At 46.3% G+C, this 12,500-nt stretch overlaps 1 protein-coding gene across 3 annotated transcripts in view; it reads left to right on the top strand.

The window, feature by feature from the left end:
* Positions 1 to 12,500, top strand: part of PTPN23 (protein tyrosine phosphatase non-receptor type 23) — a 198,878-nt gene that overhangs the window by 121,549 nt on the left and 64,829 nt on the right. For all 3 annotated transcript variants that reach the window (XM_078781746.1, XM_078781737.1, XM_078781750.1), the window contains exon 19: positions 12,020 to 12,171. In XM_078781746.1, the coding sequence (XP_078637872.1) occupies positions 12,020 to 12,171 (152 nt within the window). The remainder of the gene's footprint in view (positions 1 to 12,019; positions 12,172 to 12,500) is intronic.

The raw sequence follows: 12,500 nt of genomic DNA, 5'->3' as shown, positions 1-12,500 counted from the left end.
CGTGCGCAATGGAGTTTTGCGGCGAAAACCACAACCCCAAAGCAGCAGCGGAATGCAGAAAACCGCCCAATGCAGTTGGCAATCGATGACAAAAGGGGAATGTGAAGGGAATCTACCTTATTTGAATTCGGTGCAATGGAGTGTTAATTAATGGAAGACAAAGCCTTAATCTAAGACACATAATAAGGATATAACTACTGAACAAGGAGGACATCTATGATTGGCTACGTGATTGTGTATGGAATAACTACGGGCACGACCTTTGACCTTTACACATCAAATGGAGGAAGGAGGATGATATTTTACAACAATAAAAAACACTTCTCATATCCACAACACCGCACCCTCCTCCTCTTAGGCACGTCCCGGGCCTATTACTTTTACCTTTAGTGTGGCACGTAGGTGTAGTTCCCTCTACATTTAACCTGACCCTGAGTGTGACAGTTTTAAAACACAAATAAATAGGTCCCGCTGCTCCATTGCACCCTGCCTAACAGACTCACGCCCACAGCTAACCGAATTGCGGAATGGTTTTCAAACTACAACATGAACGATGGGGGAGCATTATTTACAGTTAATGTTACTTGTATTTACAAAACTAACCCAGGACCTGTAATTGTTCTTTTTGGGGGGAGACAGCTTGCCCTGCATCGACGCACCAGAAAGCACCAGAAAGCACCAAAACGCACCTAAGCACCACCAAGCACCAATCGGTGCACAGTCACCACAGTTCATAATAAAAAGAACCCAACAAACCCCTGGTGCTGGTCTTTCTCTTCGGCTCCCTCTGCTGGCCATTGTCGTTCTTCCAGATGGTGTCTTTCTTCTTTGCTGGCGGCCTATTTGCAATAGGACAAGCACAGAACAAGCAATAAAAACAAGCACAGAACGTGTCCATTGTGTTTTATTTATGGCCCACAGGGCCGACTATGAGTGGTTCACCTGTATGGCAAAGGTGCCCTGTTACCAAGGTCCGCCAGCAAGATCTCGGGCCATCATGGCCGGTTCCAGCAGAGGGGCCATGCCCCAACCCGTGGGGTCCATGAGTGGTGCTCAGCCACAGACATGTGGTCCATAAGTGGTGCATCGATGCAGACAGCTGTGGTTGCGGGAGTTTCGGGCACACAATGGCGGACTCCCGCACGCTCCCCTCGGTGCCCAGAGAGCACAGTCCTCGGGTGGGAGACAGGGGAACAAAAGACAGGTGAGCGAGGGGTAAGGTCACAAGGGTACACATCAAACAAGGCAATGCAAGACGAGATGCGTACGGAGAGCGAAGTGAGAAAGCTCGTCCCTACCGTACGTCACCCCCCCCCCCCCCCTGTTACCTACTCTACCCTTGCCCTTACCCCATATGTCCAAAAATCTACACATTTACCAATTCGTCGCTACTGTCACGTCTTCCCCATATCTCCCTATTCCAAATTCGTCCCCACAATCCCTCTAACCAAAATTTGCCATCACCCAATTCATCATCAATCCTCATAAGGAGGGAGAGATGGAACAACAAAGCACAATGTCACACCCACGTCATGATGCGTCCCACATTCCAAACATTTGCACAAAAATAATAAAACTAACAAACCAGGGCATGGTGTGGAGTAGCGTCACCTCAGGTGAGTGGATGTAGATGGTGCGAGGAGATTCTTAATCCTAACTATCTTCTAAATGACTTTAATACACTTTACACTACCTGGGGTCTTTCCCTGCCAAACCATTGGCAATCTTACTCTATGTGGTTTTAATAACCAAATTCCCATTGACCAAACTGTGGTGCTTCATCAATTTGGGGTCTCACTCCCCCGATTCAACTCCCTGTGCCCTTGCACAATTTCAGGACTGGGTCGTGTGGCTCTCCCAGCAGGTCTACCCACCTGCACACCTCCACCACTGAAGTCGCCACCCGAGCTTACCTTGCTCCTTGCGACTACCCTAAATCGGGGAAGGCCCCTCCTGGCTCTCTCCCCACTCGGTGCCCTCTCTGGCACTGGGCTATCCGGGTCCGTCCTCCGGATCCTCGGGCCCCATCCACAACTCTACCGGCTCCCAGAGCCCACCTGCGGCCTCACCTGGCCGACATCCTAACAGTGGCGGAGTGCTCAAGCAACTACACACACTAACAGGCCACACGCCCAGCCATTTCCACGTCACTAATGCACCCATCCAAACACCATTCTTCCACACTCACCACAGATGCCAATATCCAACCACAATTTACCTACTCCCTCTACCTAACTCTTAAACTACCCTCCCCGGGTATTCGTGATAGGGGTCCATCCTCCTTTCCCCCATCCACACCTTCGCACCATCCACACCTTCGCACCATCCACACCTTCGCACCATCCACACCTTCGCACCATCCACACCTTCGCACCATCCACTCCACTCCACTCAGTTTCCACCATACTCACTCCACGACCATCCATTCCATACTCCATATATTCCATACTCCATGTATTCCACTCCATTTATTCCATACAACCATGCTCACCTGTTCAATCACTCCTACTGGTGCTTCCTGCACCCTCCTTCCTCCCTGGACCATTTGGTCAACACAATACACAATCACCACTACTCACTCATACACTGCTCCATACACCTTTTCACTTTTAAACACGCACACGGCATCATCTGATCTACCTGGTTTCCCTCTAAAACTCGCGCTTCCCCGTCGCCCCTTACATTATTGCGCTCCCTCATCATTATCATCCAACTACCCTCTCTATGTCCCCACTACCTGTCCACTGTTGCTACTTAAACTTAGTTACCTTTGGTCATCTTCTCTAGATCCCTACACACTTTATCCTAACCCTCCCGGGCTAGTTTTCACTGCCAAACCCCATAAACTATAGCTCCTTTGCCCCCGTTGTGAGACATGGCAGAGTTGCCATCCCACCACATCAGGCATGTCTCACTATCAATTTGGCTCATCCAACTGCAACCAATCAAAAATTTTCCAATTATCAAATTTTGCTTTTCAAATTCACTACTGCTATCACCCTCACTCGTCTACTCACTGGAACCTCTCGGTGCGCCAATTCATCTCCAAAGCTCGGCTTCGCAAAGCCGAGCAATGAATGCGGGTTGTTCGGTGCCGGCGGTTGGATCCGTCTGGCATTCGGTGCAGGGAAGGAGGTTTACTCGGGCCGAGATCCCAAGGTCCACCTCGGCACGGAGCCGTCCGGTCTCCCGCCTGATGACCCGATCTCGCCCTGCCGGAACGCCGCAACCAAAAGGGGTCGCCGTCCCGACCCTTCTTACCGGGCCGCCCGTTCCGCCTAGCGGAGCACGGACGCGGCCGTTCAGAGCGCGGCCCGGCGTGGATCGCGTACGGCGGTTCTTTCCAAACCGCCGTAGTTACGATCCCCGCTGGTTCCCGTGGCACACGAAGCCCGGCACGAACCGAGGGCTCGCTTCGGCTACAGGTCGATCTAACCGCTGCTCCGTTTAATGTCGATGCTCCACTTGCATGCTCACACCCCGCGTTCCGTTCCTTGCTCACACATCCAGCTGTCTCCATGCTCTCCGTCATTGCACCTTCTCTTACACACCCCCCCTGTACACTCATAGACTTCGTCACACACCTGACCACCGCACTCCTTAGCACACACTTGTCGTTCGCACATCTCACCAACACACCTTCGCGCCCACTCCTCGGTCACATCCCCGGTGACAACCACGGGTGTGCACTCACTTGCACACCCAATCACGTGCTTTACTACTACCTCGAGTGTGCATTCCCACACGCGCTCGACCATTCCAGGTGTGCATCCTTCCATTCCAGGTGTACATTCTCTCTCACCTGCCACAACTAACTCGTGCCGTGTCACTCTCACTACTCTCACCACCACACTCGGTCGCGCATTCACCCTTACTCTCGACCGCACTCTTTTATCATGCACCCCTCCGTTACACACCTTTTTCGCGCATCCTCTTGCGCACACACTCCCGTTACACCCTCCGTAACACTCACCACAGGTGTGCATTCTCTCGTTACATCCCCTGTAACACTCCCCATTACGCGCTTCCATGTGCCCCCCCCCGCACACGCGCTACGTCCAACTCTCTCGACAGCACGCTCACTCCTCGGCGCGCACTTTTTCCTCACACACCCCATAGTCGGACATCCTCGCACACCTCCTCCTTCACACTCTGTACCTGTCGCACACCTTACCAGCGGCCTCTCACGAACACCCGGGTCCAAACCAACCCCCACGCCGACTGAATCTCCCCTCACACCATATACATTTCCGAGTATATCGCCACTCACCTCGTCTCCGCACCTCCTTCGCCACCTGCAAACTCTTTATTTGATTAGTGAGCACATCATCACGATTTGAGCACAGACCTTGCACATATTCCATCACTTCCTCCTTTATCTCCTTCTTCGTTTCCCTCCGTCTCTTCTTAATTTCACTCACCCCCTCTTCCACATCCTCCAACTTTTGCTTCACCTCTTTTATTTCCCGGTGCGTCTCCTCAATTTCGTCCTCTAAGGCCACCTTGACCATTTCTATGTGCGTCCTCACCTCCCGGTCCTTCGTCTCCATTGCCTCTGTCACCTCGTCCAAACGCTTTGTCAACCCCTCATGTACCATCCGACATTCCCTCTTCGTCGCTATTAATTCATTTTTGATTTCTTTTTGTGTCGTTTTCAACCCTCCTAGTACCGGTGTTCTTTTCCACCTGCTCCACTGGTTCCTTTTGTCCCTTCGTCAGCTGTTCCACCCCCTGCGTCAACTCCTCTATGCTCCCTTGTAACTTTGCCGTCCCCCTTCTCACCTCTTTCTCCATACGCTCCTCACCTCGCTTTACCTCCTCGGGTACCCTCGAGACATCCTCGCCCACACCTCGTCTTATCTCCTCCATTTCTTTAGTAGATGGCGCCCTCATCTGTTCCAATTCATTCCTCTGAGCATCCATTTTACCTTCCAACCCGATTTTCATCTACTCTATCTGGTTCCCCATCTGTTTGATTTCCCGGGCGGATTGCTCCCCTATTTCCCACAATTTGTCTTCCATCTTGTCTTCTAGCCTCGTTAACCCGTTCTTCACCCCTTTTATCCCGTGTCTAACCCCTCAAATTTATTGTCCAACCCCTTAAAATTATTGTCTAACCCCTCGAATTTATTGTTCAACCCCTTAAAATTATTGTCTAACCCCTCAAATTTATTGTCCATATTGTTTAACCCGTCTCTTAATTGCTCACTGGTACTCCGCGCTTCGTTCCTCATTGCCCCCATTTGGCCCCCCATCCTATCCATTTTTGCATTCAGTTGGGTCAAAAATAATCTGAGGTCAAACCCGGTTTGCCCAGCGTCCCCAGCCGCCACTGTGGGCTCGCCCTCCGCGGCGCCGCCATTTTGTGCCCCTGCAACCACGTGCGCGAGGGCACCATTTTGTGCACCTGAAGCCCCCTCAACCACATCCTCATTTCTCTCCTCCTCCATATACATTTCCCTGGGGTTCTGGGTTACCCCTAACCCCTCTTCTAATTCCCCCACCGGCATCCTGTCGCCTTGATCATCCATGGCGCGATTTTCAAATTTGGAATTTAAAAATAAAATCTCGGGCCACTCGTAATTTTGAGCGCGCTATTCGCGCTTCAGGTCCGAATCCGACACTCCCGACACATTGTTACGGAACCCAACGTCGGCCTGTTCCCCTTAGAGGTGGGATTAATCCCCTCTTCTATAACTGACCGACGTGGTCCCTGACGCTGCCCAGCTACCTCCGGAAAGGCAGGTGCACAGCCCCGTTCGTACCGCAGACAGATGTTAATTGCCGAGCGGTTTTAGCAACCGCGGCACGAACTATTAACAGAAACTAGACCCGATCCTTGAACGTTGGCCAAATCGTGCCACAGGTTTTCAATGGGGAAAAGACAAAGACGACGGATGTGAAGAAGAGGAAGACAGCAGTAGGAAATACGAATATGATTTATTTCTACCTATTATGTACACGATGAAAAGTAACCAAGGAGGAGGAAAGATAATAAAATAAAACACAGAAGAAGAAGAGACACAGTGCAAATACTAGCTTACCTATAAACAGTCTTGCTTAAACCCCAGGACAACACAGAAGACGGACGAACAATCAGACTTACACGGGGGATGATGGCAGGAACGAATGGCGGGAAGGATCCGGGTGGTTGGGATGATCGCGGCTCGAGTTGGGCAGCTGCTGGCTCTCCTCAACCGTCTCTCGTACTGCGACGTTGCTTCGAGGCTGCAACTGCCGTCACCGCTCAAAGCTGCCGTGGTCAAAAACTGCGGTGGTTTCAAAGCTCAGTTGGTTCAAGCTGCTATCTCTGCCGCATCTGACGTGGGACCGTTGCGTGACGGGTTCGCTCTCTCTGTCAAATGGCTTGCTCGCGCGCTTTTATTGCCCCTGGGGTGATCAAGCCGCTGGCCTCCACGACACGCCCATCGGTGAGCTCGCCTCGGCCATTTTATTAACTCCCGCCCCTAGAGGAGGCGTTTGCAAGGCCACGCCTTGTTCCTGGCGCTGGGCTGACTCCTCCCACCTTCTGCTCCGAGATGACCTCGTGCGCAATGGAGTTTTGCGGCGAAAACCACAACCCCAAAGCAGCAGCGGAATGCAGAAAACCGCCCAATGCAGTTGGCAATCGATGACAAAAGGGGAATGTGAAGGGAATCTACCTTATTTGAATTCGGTGCAATGGAGTGTTAATTAATGGAAGACAAAGCCTTAATCTAATGCACATAATGAGATAACTACTGAACAAGGAGGAAATCTATGATTTGCTACATGATTGCATATGGAATAACTATGGGCACGACCTTTGACCTTTACACACCAAAGGGATATATATATATATATATATATATATCTATATATATATATATATATATATATATATATATATATATATATATATATACAGTAGTGACCCCTAATTCCGAACGCCCCTCATCTCGAACTACTCTAATTCCGAACCGTAAATTCGAGAAAATTTTGTCCCTAATTCCGAATGTATTTCTATAACCGAACCGCCAACATAGCGTTAGCGTCGTTCATATTTCCCGCCGCGAGCGTCGTTCATATTTCCAGTGCTGAAATTAGAGAACTGTGCTTCCATTGGTCTAAAACACAGGCCATTGTTGAAAAGTGGCACCCTATTAAAGCAGTGGTTAACAGGAGCATTAACTTGTTCAGTGACGATGTGATTGACCACTTCAGAAAAATTAAGAAAAGTCGCCAACACCAGGCAACTTTGGAGAGGTGGTTCTCTAAAGAAAGCAAGCCTAGTGAGCCCCAACCCTCTACAAGTGGTGTTAAGAGACAAAGAGAGCAAACACCGTAAGTCAAGTCATCTGATGTTAGCTTGGAAGGTGCCTCACCTTCCAAGCAATAAAACCCTCTCCCTCCTTCCTCCTCTCCAGCCTCCACATGCACCATCAGAACTCTCCACGAAGGTAAATGCAGTTATTTTCATGTTAGTACATTTACTTCTTGTTTTTATTATTATTATTAGTTGATATTTAGGGCATTTACTCATCTTATTTTACCTTGAATCATGTGTATTTGCAGTTAACAGTGTCTTGATAATGGGTTTTTGGGGTCCAGGAACGGATTAATTCACTTTCCATTATTTCTTATGAGGAAAATAGTTTCTAATTCCGAACTTTTCCCAATCCGAACTGCCGCTGGAACGAATTAAATTCGGATTTAGAGGTTCCACTGTATATATATATATATATATATATATATATATATATATATATATATATATATATATATATATATATATATATATATATATATATATATATATATATATATATATATATATATATTTATATATATATATATATATATATATATATATTTATATATATTTTTATATATATATATATATTTATATATATATTATATATATATATGTATGTATGTATGTATATCTATATATATTTATACATACAAATATAATTATGCATCCATTCTCTTAACCTCTCAAATTATTTAATATTTATTTCTTTTTATTTATATACATATATATATCTATATTATAATAGCCGTAGATGATTCTGTCTGTTGGGCGTCTGTCCGGGGTGTGGCTTACTCGGTTTGCAAAGTAGCTCCACCCATAGCTCCACCCATTCTGGGAGTAGCTTCATATAATTATAAACAAAAAATATCCACCATTTTATTAACTCGCATAGCTTTGAGGCCTGTTTTGTAGGCCCGTGGTGTCTTGCTCTCTCTCTCAGTTTTATTTCAAATCAAATTCGATATATCATTTCATTTTTCACAGTCGCTAACATAGTTTTCGACTCGGTTGAAAAAAAACGGGAAGAAAATCCGATGAAAGTTGCCGTTTATAGAACGAAATGAATTCTCAAAGGCTTGTAACTTCAAGGCCATTGAGTCTCTCTCATGCCTTTATCTCCAATCTAACTCACCATATGATTTCATTTTTATCGATGGTTTTGGACTCGGTGTCAGCAATAATTGAGAACATTCCACACACGTGGGAAAATGCAGAGATATATTTTTTTAAATCGCGTCGTGGTGTATAATACACCGCCCAACATGACACCGACGGCAACGTGTCGATATATATTAAAAATTCGCTTTTGCTTTTCCGTTAAGATATATTACTTTTTCGTTTGATGACAGTCGTCACAAAAACGTCAACAATGATGCCGACATATATTTCTTCATTTTTATTTCATTCAACATTATTAGCCGGAAGTAAAATATGTTTCAGGAAATTACCAAGAGTTATTTGTTCGTTTTTTAAAATTAGTTATGTGCGCATACACTTTAAATAGGTTTATTTTAAATCTTTAATTTTCCACAATATAATTTACTTGCCATTTATCATTTGATGATTACGAGACAAATTCCTCTTGAGGATCGTGACAATTCATGCGCTGCATGGAAACTTCTATTTCCAAAATGAATGAGACGCTCGATGAAGAACGCAGACTTGAACAGGATGTAGCAAGAAAACGAATGAAACGAATGAGACGGGCGAACGAGTCCCTCGACGAACGTCAATGCAAACTTGCGGGGTCACCCGTGGGAATCCCACGGGCATGGATGTTTGTGACATTTCGACATATTGAGTTAGATGCTGCACATTCATTTTTACAAAATGGTTACTGGCAAGTCATCAGATCCAGAAATGGTATAATGAACACTTTATTTACGCGCAAGCACGAAAGCAAGACGGGCCGATTTCCGATTCCGATGGGCCGACGGGCGAGACGGGCCGATTTGGAGCAAGAAAAAGAACGAGACGGGAGAAAAACGAGAGAAACGAGACGGGGAAAGCCGATTGGTGGGGCGAGTGAGGAGCGATTGGAGAGGCGAGTGAGGAGCGATTGGAGAGGAGAGTGAGGAGCGATTGGAGGGGAGTGTGAGGCGCGATTGGAGAGGAGTGTGAGGCGCGATTGGAGAGGAGTGTGGGGTGCGATTGGAGAGGAGTGTGAGGCACGATTGGAGAGGAGTGTGAGGCACGATTGGAGAGGAGTGTGAGGCGCGATTGGAGAGGCGTGTGAGGGATTGGAGAGGAGAGGAGTGTGAGGGATTGGAGAGGTGAGGGATTGGAAAGGAGAGGAATGTGAGGGATTGGAGAGGAGAGGAGTGCTAGGTGGAAAGAGGAGAGTGTCAGGTGGAGACAGGAGAGTGTCAGGTGGAGAGGAGTGAGGGGTCACATATTATGTGAAATAAATAAATTGTGTTCATCACACCATTTCTGGATCTGATGACTTGCCAGTAACCATTTTGTAAAAATGAATGTGCAGCATCTAACTCAATATGTCGAAATGTCACACACATCCATGCCCGTGGGATTCCCACGGGTGACCCCGCTAGTATATATATATATATATTCACTTGACCAATTGATCCAAACATGCAATTGTATTGTCCCCCGTCGCACAGCGGAGCGAAAGGGGGACTATGGCTTTCCCCTCCGTGCATGCATGCATGCGTGCGTGCATAAGCGAAGGACCGCATTTGAATTTGGTGTGTGGGTGCAACCCACGTCAAAATCCAAGATGGCCGCCGCCATGTATGTCTGATGCCATGTATGTCTGAACCTTGTAACCTGCATATCTTGAAAAAGAAGCGAAGTACCAACTTCTAATCTGGTGTGTCGGTGTATCTAGGCATAAGGACGAACGCTATTGAAAATTGGATCGCCACGTCAAAATCCAAGATGGCCGCCACCATATATATGTCTGAAACTTGTGAGCGAAATATCTCGAAAAATAAGCGAAGTACCAACGTCTAATCTGGTGTGTGGGTGTATCTAGGCACAAGGAAGACCGCTATTGTAAATTGGGTCGCCACGTCAAAATCTAAGATGCCCGCCACCATATATATGTCTGAACCTTGTGAGCGAAATATCTTGAAAAATAAGCGAAGTACCTTCTGGTGTGTGGGTGTATCTAGGCATAAGGAAGAACGCTATTGAAAATTGGGTCGCCACGTCAAAATCCAAGATGGCTGCCTCCATGTATGTCTGAACCTTGTGAGCGAAATATCATATCATCGCATGTTTTCTGCGTGTTCCACTTTGTCAACTCACATCACTTCCCCGACGGGGGACCTAGTCGTAACGCTTGTTGTCTCTGTCCTCGGTGCTTTGTAAACTGCCACCCGGATGTATGTGATAATGGTATTGGTACGTGGAATTTGAATCTGGGATCCCAACATCATTATCCATTTGCTTGGATGGGAATACCAAACAGGCCAACCTCAGTTCTTATTAATATGTCTGATTCCTGGACTTTTTGCCAGCATCAATGTTTATGTTATTGGAGGAAATAATGCAAGTTGGGGAAAACAAAGTACACTTAAATATCTGTTTATTTCAAAATTTTATTATTGTGTTGCAGTCAATATAATTCACCAGTTGCATGGACTAGTTTTTATGTTTGGCCAAAGATATAGACTGCTTTCTCAAATGTAATGTCTTTTTTGTCATTGGCAAACGCTACACACAATTTGTATTTTCGCGTTGTGTTATGGGCTCTATGAAGAACCTTAAACCAAATTACTTCGATCTTTGATTCAGATTTTTGTTCAGCAACTTTGTTCAGCAAATTACTTTGTTCAGCAACACCAGCAAACCTGGTGTTGGTTTAGCGGCTCGGGTGCCAGCTTAGGATCCTAGGATCCTGCGTTCGAATCCCGGTCGATCGCTGAATTAATGCCAGGGGGGTTGACTCAGCCTGTCATCCTTCCGAGGTCGGCTAATTGAGTACCAATTCACTGGTAATTCCCTGTTTGTCGTAAAAGGCGACAAACAGGGTTGGCGGCAGGAAGGGCATCCAGCCGTAAAACATTGCTTCAAAAAGGGGACCAACAAAAACAACAACAACCACGGTGCCCGGAAAAGGCCAACCCCCGCTTTGCGGGGAAAAATGGCCTCTGAAGGTGTTTTTTTTTTTTTTTTTTTTTTTTGGATTCAGCTTTTCCAAAAAGTAAAATCTTCAATCCATTTGCTAATGCATATGCACACTTCTATGCTACCACCATTGTGTCATAACAGCAGATTCCTCGTACTGGCTTGACTATGTAGTGTGACATATATGATCTTTTAGATTCATAGTGAACAGCAGCTTGCATTTGCTATTGAGGATATTCTTGCTGCTAACAAGAATGGTTGGGGACCCTTCTTTCCATCTTGCGTGCCATGCCTTCATCTGTTGTGGTTCCTTGTAACTATGCATGCGTTTGCTGCTTTCCATCATTGTGTCACGTATTTGATAGCTTCATTAATGATCGTATCATTGTACTTCTCAGTAAATAGAGATCTCACTGCTGTTCTTGCAAACCAGTGCTGTGTCGAATAAAATCCCAGCTGCCTAAGAATTTGAATAAGTGTTACTGAAAGGTATAACTCGACTCGTTTTATTTGTATTAAAAATGACTTGTGTTAATGATGTCCCTTGGCAATTGTTTTTAAACTGTTGCATCTGACCTTGCATTTTAATACCTAAAAAGCAACAACTTTTTTTTTTTTGCCCTTATTCTTTAGGAAGTGTTTCACACAGAACTTCAGAAATACGATCAACTGAAGAAGTACATTGAACAGAACCTGACTGCTCAAGATAACATACTTCCAGCACTCACTGAGAGCAATGTCTCATTTGCTGGAGTTAGGAAGGCCTTGGCAGATCAAGATCGCAAGTGAGTTGCAAAAATCATCATCTTCATGTAAGATTACAAGTTGGTTGACAGCAAGCACAACAATTTTAAACCTTTGTCCTTTATCTTTCCCTCACTGTCCTCACTCTCCAACCCCTAACTCCTCTCCAACCCCTAACTCCTCTCCAACCCCTCGCTCCTCTCCAACCCTCCTCATCGTTGTTGCAGCAGCATCCTGTGTGAGTCTGTGTTCACGTTCGTCGAGGGTCTCGTTCTCCCGTCTCGTTCTTTTTCTTTCTGCATCCTATACATTTCTTGCTGGATCCTATACATTTCTTGCTGCAATCCTATACATTTTTTGCACTGCACTC

This window comes from Myxine glutinosa, chromosome 1 (genome assembly GCF_964187855.1).
Source record: "Myxine glutinosa chromosome 1, kmMyxGlut1.1, whole genome shotgun sequence".
Taxonomy (NCBI): domain Eukaryota; kingdom Metazoa; phylum Chordata; class Myxini; order Myxiniformes; family Myxinidae; genus Myxine; species Myxine glutinosa.
The sequence above is the reverse complement of the archived record's forward strand: the minus strand, read 5'-3'. Positions and strand labels throughout refer to the sequence as shown.